Below are 22,789 nucleotides of genomic sequence, written 5' to 3' on the forward strand. Positions count from 1 at the left end.
ATTATTGCACCACCCCTTAAATTGATCTCATGAGATATTAGAATTCCCTCACATGTAATCACAATAGCATATAGTCAGATATTGTTTTGGGAATTCCCAGATAACACAATGTGAGCATTGTAATTCATCATATAGAAAACTTGGCCTGTTGTTGCTAAAATTGAAATTCATGGCGTAGATTATAGAGAGTGTAGGGTCGAGCTGTAGGGTATTACCTGTACTTCGTGTTCTCAAGGAAGAGCACTTAAATACAACAAGTCATTTATCAACTATTAGGACCGGTGTGTATGAAAAATACTAGGCCTGACATTATTAGGCATCCTTTTATGAGACAAAAATAAGATCTGAAAATTTAACCACTTTGCAGACAGCAAAATTTTACGTTCTGGGCAATTTACCGGTGTAGCTGTTATGTGCGAAAGACATAAAGTCGGTGACATATCAGCTCATATCGCCTGATTCTTCCCTAACCACCTGACATGAGTTAACAAACTCAAAAACGATTTTGTTAAGGGCTGGGGTATGAACGTTTGGACAGTATTTATTGTGGGACATTAGAGCACATCAGACATATCGAATTGCATTCTGAATACGAAGAATGTCCTTCTGATATCAAATAATTTTGATTTTTTGAAATTCGCAATGTAATACACATTTGTAAAGCCATGATTCTGACACGATCACCTCCTAATCTGACCGAAATGGCTTGTGAATGTTTTCCAGAACTTAAAAACACATCAGCCGAACACTTCAAATCCGTGAGGTAAGATTGTAATTTGTAAGTATATTGTTAAAACGAAGTTGAAGCGAAATATCTTCAAAACGCATAATTATTTTAATAATTGCACGTTTTAAAAGATTTTACTAATAGGTTGTGAACTTATTTTTTTAAATTGCACACAAAGTATATTGAATCAATCTCCCATCAAACAGATCCCAATGGTATTACAGCAAATTTTGATTTTGCAAACTTTATTTGTTGTACGGATGCCACAAGCATGACAAGGCTCTTGGTGAGGATATAGGCCTACTGTACCAAAAAACACATATATACAAGAAACACCATAATCTAATAAATGTTCTCTTTTCGGAAATAGATTCAAATTGCATTAGTACACTCCAGAAGGTTTTATGTAGAACTTATTTATTTTGTATGATGTCAATCTTATTTATACGCAGTTGTCCAGAAGTGGAGTTCATCATTACATGCTGTGCACCAACACTTAATTTATCGAGTAAAAGGTAAGGTTGAGATTTTCTTTTCGTTCTTTTTCGTTTAGTTTTAGTTTCAAAATGCTAGGTAAAAGAATCACTTTAGAAGAAATTGACTGGTCTGAAAAGTGATCCTTAAACATCCTTTACTTTTTATGTCAAGCATATCTACAAGGTATTAATAGCTAAAATCGGGCGAAACCTCAGAGGCACAAGTGACCTACGGTGAAGGGGATCACGGATTTTTATTGCTTGTTTTTGGTCCCGCGGAGTCAAAGACCTTAACCAGAGTACCTAATATAGCTGCTCCCTAATATTTTAAGAAATATGATGACTTTAATCTTTTACTAAACAAATTTTCATATCTCAACAGAGGTATCTACAGCTACGACGACTTTATGACTCTGGGCAATGCGACTGACATGGACAATGTTTACAAAGTCGGTGCATCCCTAGATATGGATGATCCATGCTGCATTTATTTTACATCAGTAAGTGATAACAGCATTACAAACTTCAGATATGTCTTTAAAGAAGTTGATCCAGGTGAATTATAAGATTAAGGCAAATACATGTATGTTGCACCTCTAATACATTTGCTTTACAACAGGTGGATACCTGTATCAAAAGACAATTTATCAAAAATCTATAATAAGGATGTGAATTACGTTACCTTATGCATTATTTTTCACTTCCCAAATTGAGATCCACCAGAAACAGGTTATCATATATCCAGAGCCAATATATGACCAGATGGGTAGTTTTAATATCATTATACTGGTAAAAAAGTGCGGTGAAATGTGCATTGTTGATTTGAGATTCACTATCCTTGTGTATTTTGCAACTTTATCCTTATAGCATTTGTATTTTATCTACTAGTTATTTTGATGATATAATGATTGTACAGCAGATATATGGGTCGCAATTAACCCCAAGCAACAGAATTCGGACACTTATTAGGAAAATACGTTAGTCAATGTTAACCATTTGAACCAGAATTCCGAGGTCAAAGTTATACAGGGGTCAAAATTCAACGTTTTGATGAAACCAATTCTAAAACATATAGTTTGACATATCTGCAGGAGTTATGAGCAAAAAATGTCGAATGTCAACATTTGGGCTCCACACGGTTCAAAACAAATGTTTTGCCTCGTAATAGCAATCCAAAGAAATAGTTTGCACTTTATAAGTAATTGTTTTACCTGGGAAACACAGCAAACTAATCGGACAGAAAGGGTAAGAGACCCGTTTATGGCAAGCTAAGCGGCTCAGAACGTGGGACTAGCTACGCGCAGCTTCTTTCTCGTTACGTGCAGCTTATTAACCAATCAGATTCGCGGTTTTAAACACGTGGAGCTGATGTAAACATCCTCTCTCACAAATATTACGTTGTTAATTTTTGTAAATGAAAATATCTGTAGTATATCAGCAAAAAAATGGTATAGGTGCTATTAAAGTAATATCTGAACAGAATGATGATTGTTCTATATTTAGGGGCTATCATTTTCTTTGGAAGGGGATCCCAAAATTAAGGGGGAGGGGGGTCATAAATTGATAATGACAAAATGTAGGGAGTCACAAGATGACTACAGATAGTGTGTTTATTGTATTCAAAAGACTGATTTCAATACAATTTTAGCCTGTCTAGGGGTACGGTGTATCGGTGGTGGGTGTCGGGGTCATAACATTTTGATGCCGAAATAGTGAGGGCCGCAATTTATTGACGCCGACTTTTTGTAAATTTAGGACCCCCCCCCCCCCCGTTCCGAAAAAATTGATGACCAATTTTACTCTCTCCATATTTACACAGTGGCATGTGATATCGCTTTCCCTGCAATATCTTTACACAGCGCTTTACATCAGTAGTTGTTGTTGTTTGACCTTCATATCCCCTGCACCGCTAATACAGCCCGAGTATAAAGTTACTTGCTATTAAACACGGTGTAAACTTGGAAACACATTTTAGCCAGGCATTAGCAACATGTTCTCTTGACACGTGCTGTGATTTGGCCTCCTTTACCCGTTCGTTATCTATGCTAATTCCGTAAATTAATTACAAGATAATAATTGTGAAAGAGGATACCTATAACTATACTACGCGCAGCTAACGACCCAACCACGTGATTAAATTTGACTATTTTGATTGGTCAAACAGCTGCTCGTAACGAGAAAGAAGCTACGCGTAGCTGTTCCACGCTTTTGGCCCCCTTGGCTTGCCTTACCCGTTTCACTGTCTTACGTAGTAAACGTAGTTAGTATTGTAAATTCTATTTAAATTATTATTTAAAACAAATACCCACATTTCAGACCATTTTCATCCTAAATATTGACCTTCGATATTTTTGGTCATAACTCCAGAAGTATAAAACGTGCATTTGCCAAACTATATGTATTTTCTGATTTCTTATGAATATTTTGGAATTAGTTTTACATAAGTTGAGCAATTTTGAATTTTGATCCCATTTAAACTTTAACCTCGTATAAATTCTCGGATGTACAAAGAAATCTAATATCGAAATGATCGAAAATTAATATATTCCAAAAACTATAATCAATATATTATCATTCACTTATGAATGATTGATTGTTTATATTGAAATAAATCAGCAATCAATCATTCTCTTACGAATGGTTGATTATGGCTTGATTTATTAATCGATGATATAGGGTAGTACTGGGATGCCGAAGCCTACTGTACATTCACATCATGGAATGCTTAATAACACCGTTGTATTTGGATTAGGATTCCGAACAGAGGTGGAGAATTTCGACTGTGATTGGGTAACTATAATGATAACGCTCATAATGTTTTTATGTAAAATAAACGTATTTCTCCCTGCAGAATAATGGATTAAGCCTCCCGTTGTTGTTTGCGCTTGCCTGTGAACTCTATCCACGTATCATTTGTACAGAGAAGCATGAGAGTTTTATTTTTAGCCTGAAATTGTTTCCCACCCTCCACACCCAAATATTTATATTAAACATTGCTAAAGGGAAACCAAGTGCCTTTGACTATATTGTTCCGGGATGTTTGTTTGCTTTGATGTTACTGTTGTTGATTAATTTTCAGCAGGTAACTCAAACCTTAAATTAAACATGTATTTGTTAATTGTTTCTTTCTGCGTACTTTGGTACGTCATTCGGCATGATGTGATTTATTTGAATGATAAAAGGTAGAATTTCAAAAATGATAAATTTGGATACTCCTTCAAGGTGATTTCTGCTACCTTTATTTTCTGTTAACTCATTAAAGCCAAATAGATGAACGCTGTGTTCAATATGTGCCTGTTTCGAGGGACACGTCATTAATTTTGGTGACTTTCAAAAAGCTCTTTTGTATTCAAATTGTTATTTGTTGTGAGGGAAAAGCCGTATCGTGCTCAATGAGGTGTTAAAATAAGCAGCACAAAATACTCCATCTATAGACCTCTTTGTAATTTAGGTTTAGTGTCGACCACTTTATTTTGGCTTTTGTTTTAAGTGTTGTGATACTTTTGAGGTATATAACTTTGAGCACATTGATGCCACTTAAATAAATGCATTGACATCAGCTGGTGTCTTTGAGATGTTCACACATTTTGGGTTATTAAGGGTGTTTTGGGTCGGAGACTAAATATCTGATAAATGCCTTTTTTGCCATCTGGAAAATGTCTCTTCTTGTTCAGTGACGCCTCAATCAATGAGACACTTATATTAAAGTATTGATACAGTAAAGAATTGACACGCTTTATTTCTTAAATATCATAGACAATAGGCCTTTAAAACGACCTTTATGGGTGGGGAAGGATAGCGCTCTTCGAGAGCAATGTCTCTAGTTTTTATTTATTTTTAGGAGTCTGCTCGATTCATGACAGCAGTAACCTTCTCTGGCCATGGTGGTTCCTTAGGGATATTTATTCCTCTTGTAAGAGGTTCTGCGACTATTGTTTTATATCCAGCATTTAATGCCGAGATAATGGCAGAAGCTATTCAAAACGAAAGGTATTGTATGCCGCATTTTCTTCATATGGTTTTGAGTGTACAGTTTGTTTAGTTTTGACTCATATGTGCTTGCAGGTGGTACCTTAAATGATGTTTGCTGCTCCAAGGTTTAATTTTTGTTTTTAACATTTTTTTTTGTTGCGATATTAAGCTGATAAACAAATTTACAATGAAAAAAAATTAATGCAGCAGATCGATCACATTCTTCCGCCTTAAGGGGCTCGTAGAATCACTGAAAGTGGGACATTTTAGACATTGTTTTGTATTGTATCCTTAATGATGATGAGTACATAAAAGTGTACATTTTCAGAAAGGACATGATGCAAGAAATCCAACTAGCACGGCAGATTTCTGAAACATGAGCAGTTTTTGAGTAAAGCGCCACATTTGATTTCCCATGCCATTTTTTTGTCAAATATAACAACGTACCCTAAATTTCCAAATCGATAAAAAATGCTGTAAAGTCATAAAACTTTCTCTCAAATTTTTGAATTCGGACCTTATGCTGTTCTTATACCTAAAATATCCAATACTCTGGTCAAAATTTATCCTTTTTGAACCATATATTTAAAACGAAGAAAAGTTCGAAAATTCGTTTCTAGTTTTTTGTCTTTAGAGCATAGATATGCAGTTTCAAACAAAGTTTCAAAGAAAGTCTGAAAAAGTGATATTTTGTTTAGCAGGTGGTGTTCTTTTTATTTCAATTGGAAACGCGGCATGCATGTATAGATTTTTTTGCAAATTTTTTGTTGTTTTTTCCGTCGGTAAAGACTTCCAAAATTTAGATGAAGTTACTCAATGAGTAATTATAATGACATTTTGTCTAAAAAGTTCCTATCTGTTAGCATTATGGCACGGTGGCGCCAATGGGTCACGTGGACATTAAGTGTCTTTTATTAAATAGCCTCATTATGACTGTTGGATGGGGAAAATTGTAGGGAAATCTGATTTGTCGCTTTCTCAAAAACACTCATTTTTCTCATAAATCTGCCGCGCTAGTTGGATTCCTTCCATCATTTCCTTTTTCAAAATGTACACTATTATTTATTTATCACTTATCATCATTACTTCTAAAGTAAAGAAAATGCATTTAACGACAGCCAATTACCCATGTATATGAACCAATGATTGTTGACTATTATATATACACGTTTATGTTTCAGAGTAACACACGGTTGCGCAATGATTCACCAGGTTAACGACCTTGTCAATTTACCAAATATTGATACTTACGATTTCTCCAACTTCAAGCTAAGTAAGGAAGCTGTAAACGTTTTCAATTTAAATGATATCATAATTGTGTCAAGTAATCTAATAAAATAATTTTTAGTTCAGATGTATATATATAAACTCGTTTTTCAACATACTATAATTAACTTCATAATTATGGCCCTTAATTAAATCAGTTTTCTTTTTTATGAGATATTCTTTGAAAAAGGAAATAGTCAAGCAGGAAAGTCAAGAGCTGGTACTTTCATTGACATATGAGATATTCACTGATGGATGATACCATAAAACAAAAGTTAAGAAATGGCACAAGTGGAAGTTATTTCTCCGAAGTTCACTTGTCAACTATCTCCCCTGTGAATCAGCTTGTTTTGCTCATTTTATATACGAGTATTTTAAGAAATTAGGCAGATATCATAATCTCAATACTCCCAATACAATTCATTGTTTTTCAGATGTTGTCAATGAAAGTGAAGGTTTTGACCATCCATTTCTTGACTACTCATGTGTAACTTCTAATAGTGATAGGCTGTATTAGTTGCAAACAGCTTAGAATACCAGCTTATTTGATGCAGATTGTTGTTCTGAGTAATTTGACACCAATTTTATTGAAATCGGCCAAAATTGAGACAGTGCCGGCCAAATAACGACACACAAGGGGGGGTGGGGGGGCAGACCTTCAATTTCTGGTATCTACTTACATAGTTTTAGGTCCAGGTAGGTCATTTATGCACTTTGTGTCAAATGAAACTTTTTTTGGGTAAAATTAGGCCGTGAGGGCGCTTTACCTTTTAGCGACCCCTTTCGCAACAAATTTTGATTTTTAAGTTAATCATACTATAAATAATCATCAATCATCCAATTTTTCAGCCCATTTATCACATTTGGTGTGGCCGCAGCGCTAATTTTAATAGAGGGGTAACCTGCCCATAGCAATATACAGGGGTCAACGAACTTTGTATCAAATGTAAGTCAATGGAAGCGTCTCTACACATTTTCAAATGGGTACCACGCACAAGTGAAATAAGGTTGAGAGGTCAAATTTTGACAGATGCTGTTATTTATTAGTAACTTCGATTTGATAATAAGAAATGATAAAATTTTAGTAGGGGGGATACGTAACAGCTATTAGGCTGAACAGCGCCCTCATATCCTAAATTGGCTCTTAAACTTGCATCAAAACATACGATTTGTGTAAATATTGCATAAATAAATCCAGGGGACCCAAACTCATGTAAATAATCATTAGAATCCAACAAACAGCAAAGAAAACGCCCATAATTGTCAAAATAGTGAAAAATAGGGGGGGGGGGGGCCCAAGAAATCCCCCTTATGCGTAGTCTTTTGGCCGGCACTGTCTCATTTTTCAACCGATTTTTTTAAAGGTATCAAAATGCTCAGGAGGATTAGCTGCTTCAATTCAGCTGGTACCCTGACCTTTTTGAAACATCACCCTTTTTGGGGGCTGTACAGCCTATCACTACTTCTAATGTTAATAATAAATAAAAACGAAGGGTTAATTCGGCCTGGTTGATGGACAGCTTACATTAAAGGTGATCTGTAACGCCGTTTCCTATTGGCTGGAATTGCTACATCATAATCGTTGTGATCACCGCAAATGTTATTTTGTCTACGTTGGTGATTTAAAAAGTAATTCTTAGTCAGTGGCTGTGGTTTATCTTGTAAGCGCTGAATTTCATTGGATTCTGCATGCCTACTATCACACATTAGACGGCAGCAGCTTGTTGAGGCGCTTATTACAATATTCTAGAGAGGAATACGCGAACGAGATCGCAGTACGCACAACTAAAACGGTAAACATATTGCTTTCATTTCATGAAATGTTTTGTTTCAGAAAATATTTGAAAAATATTTATAACCAATGATATTGTTGAATAAGGCAGTGAAATGTGACTTATTGTTTTTTCATATTCAATTTTCAAAGTGACTATGGGAGGCAGTATCATACCATACGAACTCCGGCAAAAGATGAACAAGCTCGTACAGTATACCACAGTAAGTTTGTCATGATAAACAGTATTTCAAATATTTCGATCAAATACATAACATGTGCATGATCAGAAGCATCAATCATGAAATTGTCCCGGGGAAATTGTATTCATTCTTTTTCAGTCACCTAAAATCTTGCTGCTTTTCTATTATATCTAAAAACATATTAATGTTTCCTATTTAATTCAAAGAATGTGTTCGGAATGACAGAAGCACTGATTTTATTTCTTGGGCATCCACTAGATCCACAAAAGAAACAGGATGACGCAGCTGTCTACCCAGCAGGTGGTCTTGAGGTAAGAAATGGGATATCTTCTATTATAAATTACTGAAACTGGCCAATTGGTGAGGCTAAACACTTTTTCGGTTTACATTATTTCGGAAAACGGACTTTTGTGATGCGAAGAACAAGGTTGTGCGCACTTCAATAAAATGTCAAATTTTGTTTTTGTTTACGTTAAGTGGGTCAAATTAAGTTAATTAGTTTCAAAAGCACTGAAAGGGCCTTTCAGACTAATCACCTCCAATAAGGTTGCAGTATTTGGACTTGCGGGTCAATTATTTTGTCTGATATCCGGTCACTCATATCATTATACACAGGAGCTCACTGGTAATCAGTATTGTTTATTCAATTTTATGGTTAGTCAACATCTTGAGCTTATTATAGGGGCTGTTATCTTATTTACATAATAATGATGACAATGATAGGGGTGATTCAATGTTTATTCATAGACCCTATGAAGAGTCTTTTTGTTGCTGTTGTAATGTGTAGTCATACCAGGGGAGATGTTATTTAATGCTGGGGACATGCGTTAACATGTAATCGTATAGGGGGCCGGAGGAGTTTTTTCTCTTTTTACTGTGTTGTCCTACAAGTATGAGGATAAAAGTAGTCCAACAGAGCAAATTTGTTTTACGGAAATAACGGAATACTCCTACCAGCGGAGGAGGAGGTCGTTGTTACCATGGAGCTTTTAAAAGATGGAGAAGCAATAGATTATGTAACGCATTGTTCACTTGTGCCGATTTGAAATATGACAAGCTATTCATCGAAAAGGTACCTTTTGTTTGGGACAAAAAGCTTCCGCCATTAAATCGGTAAGCTGACCCGACAGTGTATTAACGCTTTACCTAGCAGGCTACTGTCAATAAGTGATCAAACGAAAGTCGCGTGAAAGCGCTTACTGGAACAAAAAGTACCCTTTGTTACCATAAAACCCAAGGGTTGATTGAGTAGCCGTAAGCACAAAAGGCATACATTAGCCGCTGATGTTCAGTTCGTTGTCACCCCACTGACTTTAGGTGTTTCATTTAAATAAATGGAATGCGCTTGCTGAATGATTACACATCAAGGCTGCCATGTATGCATGTCTATAGTAGGCCTACTGTATAATGGTAATAGCTACGTATACATGTAACATAATAAGTACACAGGTATATAATAGGCCTATATAAAAGTTGTTTCACAAATTGACATTTTATTTTATTTTAAGAAGGAGAATGTCATAAAAAGTGGCGTACTGAAGGGGGGCAGCTCTTCTGTGAGAGGTATTGGGAGGGGATGAGGGAGGAGGAGGTGGTGGAGGGGATATGAAGAATGAGAGGGGGTAAATAAATATAAAGGTAAGGAAAATGATGGGAATGAGAGGGGACAAAAAGTAAGAGGGGATGGAGAAAGGAAGGGAGATAAGAAGAGAGAGTGATACTTTAGCAAGGAAAGAATAAGTACAGAGAAAGGAAAAGAAAGGAATGACAAATAAATATAGGCCTTATAATAATTATTATAGAAACTAAACACAGCCCCCCCACATAGGCCTAACACGAACAGCACTATAGGCAGCCATTCGATGATGTCAATGCCTTTATGCGTTACGTATTTAAAACGCCCAGTCAGATGTATTTTACACCTGCCAAGCACAAGTCACCCAATTTCGAAAATTGGACGTTGAATGTACACTCTCATGAATATTGATTGGCAACATTTTCCAATATGTCAGCGCTCAAATCGGACACAATAGAACAATAGACCATTCAGTGCGTTGGTTATTACGGTCAATGTAGACCTGCAGTAGAATAGGCCTACTGTTAGTCGTACAGGGAGGAGATTTTACAGTTGTCTTATTTTAGTCGCTGTACAATTGTACAGGGGACTTTTATTCTTAGACCCCTCACGTCTTCAGCAATTTCATCTTCATGACCACAACATGCACAGATTTCAAGTAAAACTTACCAACAAATAAAGTCCAAACTCTATGCATTTACGATCCACGAAAGACGGGTGATCTGCTAGTTATAATAATGATGATTTCCGTAATAGTCCAGAATACCAGATTGCTGTAAACCATCCCTATATAGAGATCGGAAGGTCGTGGGTTCGATTCCCGCGCCGGCACATTCCCTTGCTTTTTTTTTCAAGTTGGGTTGTGTGCCGGTCGGGATTTGTATTTATATGTTGTCTTGTTTAATTGTAATACTTTGGGTTGGTAAACTGTTCACTCTTTCTTATTTAATTTATTCAGTTTCCTCTCGTAGCGAGCAATCGTTCCCCGTTGTGTTTATTTGTTCTTGTGCAGGATGCGTATCCCCATTACCTACTTTACTTATATTATACTGGGGAAACGATTAAGCATCAGTAATGATCTCCTTCACTTGTGTACTTGCGTAATATTTGTTTGTGTGTATTGTATACCTCGACTGCCAACATTAGACCCAGTTTTAACCACCGTTTATCAGTGGGAGCTGGTAGCCTAATGGATAAGGCGTCCGTCTAGAGATCGGAAGGTCGTGGGTTCGATTCCCGCGCCGGCACATTCCCTTGCTTTTTTTTCAAGTTGGGTTGTGTGCCGGTCGGGATTTGTATTTATATGTTGTCTTGTTTAATTGTAACACTTTGGGTTGGTAAACTGTTCACTCTTTCTCATCCCTAAAACTGTTCACTCTTTCTCATCCCTATATATGAACGCCCCACGCGTTTTGCTGAGTGCGGGCAGCGACAATGGCTAAAACGATTGGACATCGACAATGTCGCCCTCTATAGTCATTAAAAATGTTCCTTCCTTAATTCGCTGTACTAGTGCACGTTAGAATTCGCTGTCGTAGTGCACGTTAGTAACCATTGGTTACTGCTCCAAGCCTGGGTTCATACACCTGTTCCGAATTTTGATATGCCATAGGCTTTGTGCTGTGATCATTTTCGATCAGTGGTTCGTAACAAAGAAAGCGTGATCCCGTTGACCTAGCAACGGCCATATTCTAACGTGCACTACGACAGCGAATATGACCATTGCTAGGTCAACTGGATCACACTTTCTTTGTTACGAAGCACTGATCGAAATGATCACAACACAAAGCCTATGGCATATCAAAATTCGGAACAGGTGTATGAGTTGGAGCAGTAACCAATTTGTATTAACGTGCACTACGACAGCGAATAGCGGATGGATATCATAATGTTTATTCACACCTTTCGTATTTCATGGTAGATGATACCCTATTATTATATTATGTAAAATATGAGAAGTCCGATTGCCGCTATAACGTGTTTCAATTGAATGCGTGGTAGATTCAACTTGGTCTTTCAACCAAGAACATCGTTCTCTTGCGTTCAGGTATAATAATTATTTCCTCCGTTTAACTTTCTATCTGTCAATGTAGCTCAATGTGTGTAATTTACTATTATTACGATAATAACACGCAAGATAGCCAATATTTCGATCCATGTTTGTGGCACATTCCCGTCATACGACACACATTCGCAAGAAAAACCTTGTCGTTATTTATCTACAGACGAAAATAGTTGATGAGAATGGACTTATTGTACTTGTGGGCACAAATGGAGAATTGCAAGTCCGAGGATACTCCATGTTCAAATACTATATGTATGATGAAGTGAAAACAAAAGCAATGAAGGATAACAATGGATGGATTCATACAGGGTGAGATTGATGGAAAAGATTTTATTTTATAATGAAGAAAGAAGGAGACGGTCTACATGCTTCACCCTGACAGGGTGTAAGACAATGCAAGACATTGTATGATGCGAGGATTGGGAATATATAGTGCAAGCCCAAGAAATTATGATTTAAATGAATTTATGAAACTCTGGAAAACTGACATAAAATTATAATAAATTTTTTTCTGCTCTGTCAATTTGTATGTCAGTTTACTCGAGCTTCATGAAGTCTTTTGATTAGCTCTCTCTCAGATCCATTTAAAGATTGTGAAGGATTGTGTATCAGTCTGCCGCCTGGACAACCAATTCTTTAGAAATGCTTAGTCGCGCTAAAAGTCGATCGATACATGTAAAAATCAGCACAATTCAGAGCTACACCTTTTTGCTATGAAATTAATTTTCTCGGTCAAATATAAAGCAATATTTTTTTTTTTCTTCAGTAATGTCAGTTAAAAACTTGGTGCTTGAATATACATTTTTTTTTATTTTTGGTGTTAAAATTAAGCATCAAATTGTGTCTTTTAGTGTGATATTTTTGATTTTTATAGGCCTTGAATTCGCCTGCGAGCTTTTTACGGAATTCATGTTTTAGCGTCTCAAACTAACATAGTTTGCTAAAGAAAGATATTTCCCACCTCTGTAAAGCACATCGTGTGGGTCTATATGTTATAGTTTTGTCAGAATTTCCGTTTTGTTTTACCCTTTTTCCATTCATGGTCCGAAAATGTCAAACTAAGTAAAAGTAGGCAATGGTGAGTACTTTTATCTCGAGAGCAACCAGCTGAAATAGTCGATATTTCCTTTGTTGTTATCCAGGTCAATTTTTCATTGAAAGCAAATTGCCCGACCAGCGATTAAATCCCCAATTGGGTGTTCTGGTTAAACATGATCAGTAGGAGCGCTATAGGTCTGGGAATTTCTTTGCTATATTGAAGTTCTGGCAACACTATAGCCATGCCGGTATTCCTATTAAACCCAGGGATATCGATCCACAATGCTAGTACTAGCCTTTAGATTTCACGTGTTGATTTAGAAATTTTTTCAGCCGACAGTGAAAGATGGTGAAATCAAAACGGAAATTCTGACAAAACTATGATATATAGCTCACGGTGATGTGCTTTAGAAAGTTGGGGAAAATCCTTCATTAGCGAACTATATTACTTTGAAAAGCTAAAAGGTTGATCCAAGAAAAAGCTCGCGGGCCGAGCTGAAGCCTATAAAAATCGAATATCTTACACTAAATGACTGAATTTCAGGCCTAAGTTTAACACCAGGATTTAAAAAAAAATTAGTATCAAGCATTATAGTTTTTCCAGCCATTTACTGAAAAAATGAAAATTATTGCTTTTCATTTGGCTGAGAAAAAATTTTACACTGAAAAGGTGTAACTCAAAATTTTGCTCATTTCAACACCAATTTCGATCGTTTGTATTGCCTCATTAAATGACTGAGTGAGCCTTGCAGAACAAAAGAATCGGTTGTGCAGGTAGCTGACTGGTATTACCTTGTGTGCGTACTTATTGTTTTAAAAATCTACGTTGATCTGATTTTGTGGTGTGACGCTGAATATACACTCAATTAGTTTTGCAGAAAAGTTCCATTGTTTAGAAAAAATAGAATCCGTCTCCAATCGGACGGGACCGGCCGTGTTTTTATGTCATCACTATGACGGATTGGTAAATCCTTCTCCGCAACAGTACCAACTTTCGAGCAGATACCCCAAGTGTCATGCTCTTCCAGCGTGTTTACCCATTCATATGATGTTTAAAATTCTATCTTACGTTATTATTTTTTATGATTATTACATAACAAGGCTTTTCATGGAGAACATCATGATGTTGTTGTTTTTTCAGTGATTTAGCTGTGATGGATGAGGATGGTTTTATTCGAATAAATGGCAGGATAAAGGTGAGCATTATGATTTTTTCAAAAGCAATATTCTGTCACTAGGAACAGCCAATGTCCAGAAATAGGTAGTTTTTGTCCAGGTCTGTCCAGGTCAAAAATCAAAGAAAATGTGTCCAGGTCTGACCAGGTCTGTCCAGACTATGTCCAGGACACGGATTAGGTTCCTTGCCATATCCAACTAAATGTTTAATTTGCAGAGCAATCCAATGTATTGTTTGCGAGGACAAAGCAAATTGGTGGCTCAGAAATAATTGGATAATAGTCCATTCTACTAGTGACAAGGCCACTTGAACAAAAGCTGTTGTGAAAGTGTATTTAAACTACTGTGATTTAACCAACAGTACATGCAAAAATAAAATTGCCTACACATTTCAGATCATATGATCAGAGCTTGATGATCATAGTTTACTCAGAACTGGAGGCAACCAGCATAAAAATAGACTACTATTATTATTATAGAATAACCACATAATAATTTATTTGGGAATATATGAAACATACATGTGAATCACTAGTGTTGGTTCCATATCTGCTTTACTGCTATTAGAATTGTTGTTTTGCATTCAACTTACTCAACAATTACTATTGATTGAACTTGAAGAATGTAATATGTATGTATTACCTTGACATTGAATTATAACATGTATAAAATTTAAAGTTTAAGATGTGCTTCAATCTCAGGCATACATCAAATCATGGCAAAAATCACATGAAAAGACTGTAAAAAAATGCCTAGGCCTAGTATAAGTGAAGTAAATGAAAGGTGTTTTCCCATATTAATGTGATGTACTTAATTACATTCCCTCTGAATGTGAGAGAAACTGTCTATGCTGATTATTAAGGTTTTTGTATCTGGACATGCAGCTCTTATGATGATTTACCCAGCAGAGTGCCTATCATGGGGGTGGTCTGTCTCAGAGTAGGTCATATGCAACGCTCTGCAGGGTCTATTGTTCTATTGTTTCCGATTAGAGCGCTGACATATTGGAAAATGTTGCCAATCAATATTCATGAGAGTGTACATTCAACGTCCAGTTTGCGAAATTGGGTGAGTTGTGTTTGGTAGGTGTGAAATACATCTGACTGGGCGTTTTAATTACGTAACGAATAAAGGCATTGACATCGTCGAATGGCTGCCCAGTGCTGTTATGTGTTTAGTTATTATATAGGCCTAATAATTATTATTAAATGTATTCATCATTCCTTTCTTTTCCCTTCTCTGTACTTATTCTTTCCTAGGCCTACACTTTATCACTCCCTCGCTCTCATTGTCCCCTCTCACCCTCCCTCTCTCATTCTCATCATTTTCCTTATATTTATATTTATCTACTTGTCTTTATTATATCTTTTTATTTCTCCCATCCTCCAGCCCTCTCTCATTCTCCATATCCCCTCCTCCCCTCTTCCTCCCTCCTCCCTCCCAAGACTTCTCACAGAGGTGAGAAATTAAACGGAAATTTCTTAAAAACAACCTTTATAGGCCTATACTTAAACTTACATGTATACGTATAGTGATTACCATTATAGTGTAATATAGATATATGGACTGGATATGGCAGCCTTCATACATTCTAATGTGTAATCGATCACCAAGAGCATTCAATTTATTTAAATGAAACGCCTATCGTCAGGTGGGTGGTAAAGATGATTGCATCGACAGCTAAAGCCTCCTTATAGTCTTCAGACCCACACAAGCACACATTTGGGATACATGAGTACAATGGTACCACTTTACACATGACTGCCCTTACACATGACTGTAGTGTGGTCACATATTGATACTCGCCTGTTGTGTAAAGCGTTAATATGATGCCGGATCAGTGACCAATTTAATGGCGGAACCCCTTTATTCGAAACAATGGTACCACTTTTATGAATAGCCTGTCGCAACTTCTAATCGGCATCAAACGAACAAAAGATTATATAATCTATTGCGACTCTATTTCTATTAAAAGCTCTTTGGTCATATGTATTGTCAAACACTAATGCCTATTTCCTCGACTGAATGCACAGCAAAAGGACATATCATTTCCTTATGTTAACTTTATAAGCAATTAGCTTGAACAAATTTGTCTGTATCCTATTGTGAATGGTCTATTGAACAAGGTATGTATTAACATGATCACAAGTCCCCATATTATTAGAAGTAGGGATGACCATCATAATTTCATGTTGCCCTTTTTGCTACAAAAGATTGTTTTCTGGAAAGAACTCATCAACAGAAGTATGTTGGTGGTTAAATGGTCAAAATCGGTCAAAAACTTTTCGAATTATGAATTTTCAAAGTTTCCCATTCTGACCGGTCATTGGAACGAAATATATTGACAAAGTCTAAATATAGCAATGTGAGCAAAATTGGTATAAGCATATATTTACCTTTTTATATTTCTTTATTTTAATATATATGCAAACATGAAACAAGCATATTGTGAAAGTATCAAAGGGTTTCTTATGAAATGGCACTTTACTAGTCAATAGCATTAAGTATTTCTTCAAACCGAGGCACTGAAATCATGCTTTTAGAAAACATTTGCCAAAAATCATCCATAATGGCCAAAGTGGCACAAAATCAAAAGTCCAGGTGAACTTTTTTCCACAACAATATACACTACACATAAGAAAAATATTAATGTACTACAAGGGATTTTCAACATAGGAATCCAAACAATCAAGTACCAACATGTACAGCTTTGTCCTGATATCACTTCTGGGGTTTTAACAAAATGTTTAACCTCTATTGTGATTGGCAGCAGCATAAGGTATCTCTTTGATAGCTGATAATGCCCAGCCATTCAGCAAGTGGCTAATAACAGACCTTGATAGGCTTGAATGAATACTGTCATGTGCTACAAAACCATCACATCCAGGGCCTGGTCACTCCATATGCTACAGGGAGCACTAGTACTTTAACAATGGAGTGAAAGACTCATTATTGATTAGGCGCGTATTTTAAAAGTACAGCTCCTGTGCGTGTATAGCAGCAAGTCAGTGCAGATGGTATAAATATAAGAAAATGTTTAGGGTTGAGATCAGGTGAATAATACAACAAATGAGCATGAAACTTCACATTTATGTTCAGAAAGGTGTCTATTTAACATGATTCGAAAGGTGTTTGGAAATTCCAAAGGGAAGCTGGTGATTTAATTTTTAACTCGAGATCTACTTGTCCGGGTTTTTTTCCTTTTTACAGAGGGTATGATAGAGGTAATAACAACAACTCTGCCAGATTACAGCTCAGTAGGTCAAGGTGTTCACCTGATCTTTTTCATCTGAATATTCTGTGCCATTCTGAGCAGTGCTGCACTGGGCCACTGGCAATTAAGCGCACTGTGGCGATGGACCAATTTTGACTCACACTTACAGAAAAACCAAATAAGTTATGATGCTGTAATTTGCAGGATAGTTACAAAACATAATTGGCATTAACATCTCCAATTTTTACAGAAAAATTATGAAAAATAAAATAATGAGCTCAATTTAGAAATGTCTGTGCAAGCAGTGCACAGTTGAGCTCCCTGCATGTCTATGGGAGTGTTCTAATCAAGTTGATGGTTCATTGGTCATCCCTATTAGAAGTATATAATGGCATAACAAGCTCAATGACAATATAGCAAAATACAATGTAAAGGACATGATCTGTTTAGGTCTATCTATTTTTCAGGGCTCCCCCCTCCCTTTTTGCATCAGCCCCCCTAACAAGTGTTTGTGAACGGTCCCTAATGAAGCAAATTGTTTATTGATATAGGTTGTGACCCAAAATATACTAAAAGATACATTTGTTTTCTAAAATCAGCATTTAGACATGTACGAGTATACAACTTTGGATATAATTATTTAGAACATTATACTCTTGGTCTGACAAAATACGAAGCACAACAAACACAAAGAATTAGTGTTGTTTACCAAGCAACCACAGACAATTCAGATGGAGACTGTCTAGAAGTATGTAACCAGTCGGCTGTGAATAATTCCAATTACATGCTTAAATTCATGCCATTCATTTGTTAGTCACCTATCACAATAGGCTCTAATGCATGTTATGAAAATGGTATCTCCAAGGTTACTATCCTTGATCCATTTCTGGACAAGCCTGGACAAACCTGGTCAAACCTGTACAAATTTGCTTTGATTTTGGCTTTCTGTACATTCCTGGACACAAAACCTCATCAGATAATCCCCTCCCTGGACAGCCCTGGACAGACCTGGACAAAAACTACCTATTTCAGGACATTGGCTGTTCCTAGTGTGTCAAACAGGTTAAACTGCAGGTCACTGGTTCGGTTCTAATATTTTGTATTGTATAACAATGTAACAGCCGTCAGATTAGCTCAGATTCGTGAAACATGTATCTTAAAACGATCTACTCATCTTCATCTTGTCAAATTTGACTAGGGGAACTATTCAGATGGGGACATTGCAGATTTCTCTTCAAAACGAATCAGACATTCTCATCAAAATTACAAGAAAGTAATCAAATAGATATTATTTGATAACATACCCCTGTCATTTTAAAACGGCAATATTGTCAAGTAATATAGAATGGATTGATTCTTGTCAAAAATGATCCAACTTATCAAATTTGAGTAGTTTAACTTGTCAGAGGGCGACTTAATCTTGTCAAATAATAAGTTGGAGATCTTGACAATTTGAATAGTTACGTGAAGTTACGCGATCAAAACTAAATGAGTAGGCATTCTATTAAAACAAATATTATGAAATCATAGTACAGTGTATATGAAAAGAGTATATATTTTTAACCCCTTTTGTTAAAGGAAGTCTCGAGCAATCACAACATTACGTGATATTCAAAATTCCCGGACGCCGAAATTGCCTGGTGCAATGACGTCCCAGTAATACAATGGAGACTGGCGACAGTTGAGCACAAATAACCGTGACGTCGAGACAGTTTCGCCGCGCGAATTGGTACTAGATTAGATACAAAAAAAGGAAGGAAGGAAGGAAGGCAGGAAGAAAGAAAGGAAGGAAGGAAGGAAGGAAGGAAGGAAGGAAAGAAGGAAGGAAGGAAAAACTTCGTTACTTTAACAAACTTGAAACTTACAGTTTTCGTTCCGGGTTAACAATGTTATCAATGTATTTTTACTAGGACAACATCATCAAGGAAGGTCTTAATCTGGCCCCGGCAGAGTTAGAAGCCGTATTGTATGAACATCAAAAAGTACAAGCAGCATTGGTATGTACACTATCGCAAATTTAATAACAATTAAAAAAAATATGTCGTAAATATTTTTGCTGTTCGCAAAAACAAAGGCAATAACCACTATTTTATTACTCTCAGACAAAGATCTAGTTTCCTACAGGTCAGGTATTAAATTGAATATTTTAATATCAGGAATAAATACAGTGTTTATTTATTCACCTAAATTTGTATTGATAATATTTTGTTATAAACTACAAAATAAAAGTTTTTTCCTTCATTTGAAAATTGTATATTTATCTGGACATTCCATGTGCAATCACACTGTAAAAATAATGATGGTTTGCGTTTCAAAACTCAATAATATTATAACAATTGTCTTTTCAAACATTTTTAATTTGGCTTTGACATATCTGTTAGGTTGTTGGACTGCCTGATGAAAGAGTAGGTGAAGAAATCTGCGCAAGTCTGAGGTAGGAAATAATCCTTGTTCGTATTCGTTGTTCTTATTTTAATCGTTTACTGGACTGGAAAGGTTTATGTTTTTGTTCCAGACAAGAGATGTAGCGTCAGAAACATCCATGTTTGGACATGTTAAAGCCCAAACTAAACAGAACTAAATAGTTGAGGATTAAAATTGCTATCACATACTTTTATAATTTTCATGATTGACCGCTTTGTTCTTAATTCAAAACCATTTGGATATCATAAGTCATTTTCAATTCATTCCGCAAAGTCAAACACAATCACTTAGGCCTGTTAAATAATCATGACACATTATTATAGACGCCTCATTTTCAGTTCTTGGTACAGATAATTGATTTTCAGGTATACAGTTTCAGTATTATTAATCAAACCTGCTACTGGTTTCTAATACCGTAAAGCCTCGTCTACAAGCATATATAGTGTGCTTTTGATAAAAGCTAATTTAAAACAAGACAGCCGTAAATATGCCACCACAATAGATTGGTCTTGCAATAGTACTTGTTTGTATATGTTTGTATCGGTAATTAATTTACCCAAACTCCATAATATTATACTTTTGTCGATGGATGGCGTCTGGATTAATTAAGCTCGGAAATATTGATATTGAGATATAGCCAAAGAAAGGAAATATTTCCTTTTGTTTTATGTTCTTTTGGAAATTCTTTAATTGCTCAAATCTTTGGAACTGGTTGTTCAATTTCAATGGGGTTTTCTGAAAATTTAGCTTTGTAAGTGCTTTTTACTAACCTACAAGAAACTGAAAATTTAATATTTCCGAGTTCCGACTGATTTTACATGATCGCATCACATTTTAATCGGCGATTTGAACACACGAACTGTCATTTTATGTATATAGAGTTGATAAGACTGATCCGCCAACTGAGGAAGAAATCAGGGAATTTTGCCGAGGGAAGGTAAGCAACAAAAAATAAATAAAGGTTTGCTATTTGCAACAAAGCACGCTAGTTTATCTCTCATTGCCGAATTTATTTTAGGACCCACATGTGTTGATCATTCATCAGTGATCGATATTAACATGATCATTAAAGCACTTGGATCACCCTCGTGCCATTGAAAATCGTAAAATAAATGCAAAAGAACTTTACAAATTTCTGTTTATACACACACAGGTCAACGATAAACTTGTCCCAAAGCATGTAATCTTTTTGGACACATTTCCTGTTACTGCGACTGGAAAGGTGAGACATATTCTTTAAATAATCGAAACAACCATTATAGATTTTCTTTGAATTTCTTTTGTGTTTCTAATATATCATGTGTTACGGTTTATATTAAATTTGTAAAGTTATGAGATGTTTTTGTTTTTCGTGTTTTTTTTTTTTTTTTTTTTTTATGTTTTTTTTTTAAGGATTCTCGAGTTTCAAATCGTTCGTAAAATTTCAGTATTAAACAAACGAATGCATAATTAATTATCAGTAAATTTGGATACTGAATGTCATGACATAAATGGCTCAATGACACCACTTACAATATGGAATAACGCTAATGGACTTGGTGGGTTTTGTGCATAAGCATGTTAAAAAAACATTACGTTTTGTTATGTTTCACAGTTTTTCACTTATGTTTTTGTCATATTCCAGTTTTCACGCATAGAAATGATTGAAATAGTGACTAAGAAGCTAAATCTTTAAGGTAACTATAAAACTCAAGGACTGGAATCCTCGAAAGCGTTCAGACGGCAGATTTCCCCGAGTCTGCGCTCGAGCACCGCAGAACTTACATGTCCCTCGTATCAAATTTAAACTCTGATTACGAATTTGGGAATGCTAATTAGTGCCTTAAAAAAGTTAAGAAGGCAAACGTTTAACGAGGTCAGCTGCTAAACGCAAGGCTACGGGCGACCTCTTGTTTTGTGTTACATTTACAAAAACAAACAAACTTGAAGATAGCCGGAATAAGACAGAACAAGGATATTATATATAATTACGTAAAATGGCACGAAGATGTTTTACTCCATTTTGAAACCACAAATGATTTTAATGGTCTGAATCAAATCTCAACTGCCACTGAGGCTGTTAAGCCGCTTCCTCCAAAATAATGCATGTAAGAGTAAAAACGTACAAAAGCCATGCATGACGGGTTCTATCTATTATTTGCGTTCGCGTACAAATGCTAGAATAAAAGTGTGGATTTATCACCGATTAACAACATTTGGCTGCTGTTCAAAGGTATAGGATGAATTGTTAAACCAGTGATAGCATAAACAATTGAGTGAAATAATATAAATGATCAAGAATATCAGAATTACAGGCAGTAGTCATTGACCTATTGATGATAAGGGTAATGCCCTTGCAAACATATACATATAGAGTTTGACAAGTTCAATGACATTGAACTTATATAACGTTAAAAACACAAGTACAACGAACGTACCATTTACCAAAATTAATGAAACTTTCAATTGACCTTAATTAAATCCCATAATTCCTTGCGTTTGACTCAATATGTCGTCATTTGACGCCATGTCGACTTGCAATGCACAGTAGCAACGTCCGCTGAACGATGTACTCAATAACGTCTGAGTCTAACCGCAAGGAACTATGGGAATTATTCTACACGCTCGCTATGAATAAGCCCAATCGCCATAACTTTCAGGTTTTTTGGGACACTTTGACCTCTGACATATCTGGAAAATTGCTGTAATCATTAATTTATTATTGTAATAATGTTATCATTATAAATAATAAAATAATTAATTTATACAAAATAATCAAACTTTTGGGTTTGTTTTTATTCTAGTAACACGTTTTAAGTTATATTTTGTACGCTCAAAACCCCAATCTTTCTGAATTTTCCCGATAGGTCAAAGGACAAAGTGTCCCAAAACTGCAAAATGT

The 22,789-nt window shown here is 35.8% G+C and overlaps 1 protein-coding gene and 1 non-coding gene across 2 annotated transcripts; both read left to right on the top strand.

The window, feature by feature from the left end:
• The first annotated feature begins 661 nt into the window (after positions 1-661).
• On the top strand, positions 662-22,205 carry LOC140144934 (medium-chain acyl-CoA ligase ACSF2, mitochondrial-like). The gene is made up of 15 exons (XM_072166729.1): positions 662-763; positions 1,180-1,242; positions 1,586-1,703; positions 3,880-3,993; positions 5,045-5,193; positions 6,357-6,448; positions 8,366-8,436; positions 8,622-8,726; positions 12,217-12,365; positions 14,236-14,290; positions 19,395-19,481; positions 19,866-19,918; positions 20,788-20,845; positions 21,062-21,130; positions 21,533-22,205. The coding sequence occupies exons 1-15, from the start codon at positions 666-668 to the stop codon at positions 21,581-21,583; spliced, it is 1,332 nt and encodes a 443-aa protein (XP_072022830.1). The 5' UTR covers positions 662-665; the 3' UTR covers positions 21,584-22,205.
• Positions 11,167-11,240, top strand: Trnas-aga (transfer RNA serine (anticodon AGA)). The gene has a single exon. It is a non-coding gene; the product is annotated as a tRNA-Ser (tRNA).
• Positions 22,206-22,789: the final 584 nt, after the last annotated feature.

This window comes from Amphiura filiformis, unplaced genomic scaffold, assembly GCF_039555335.1.
Source record: "Amphiura filiformis unplaced genomic scaffold, Afil_fr2py scaffold_100, whole genome shotgun sequence".
Taxonomy (NCBI): Eukaryota; Metazoa; Echinodermata; class Ophiuroidea; order Amphilepidida; family Amphiuridae; genus Amphiura; species Amphiura filiformis.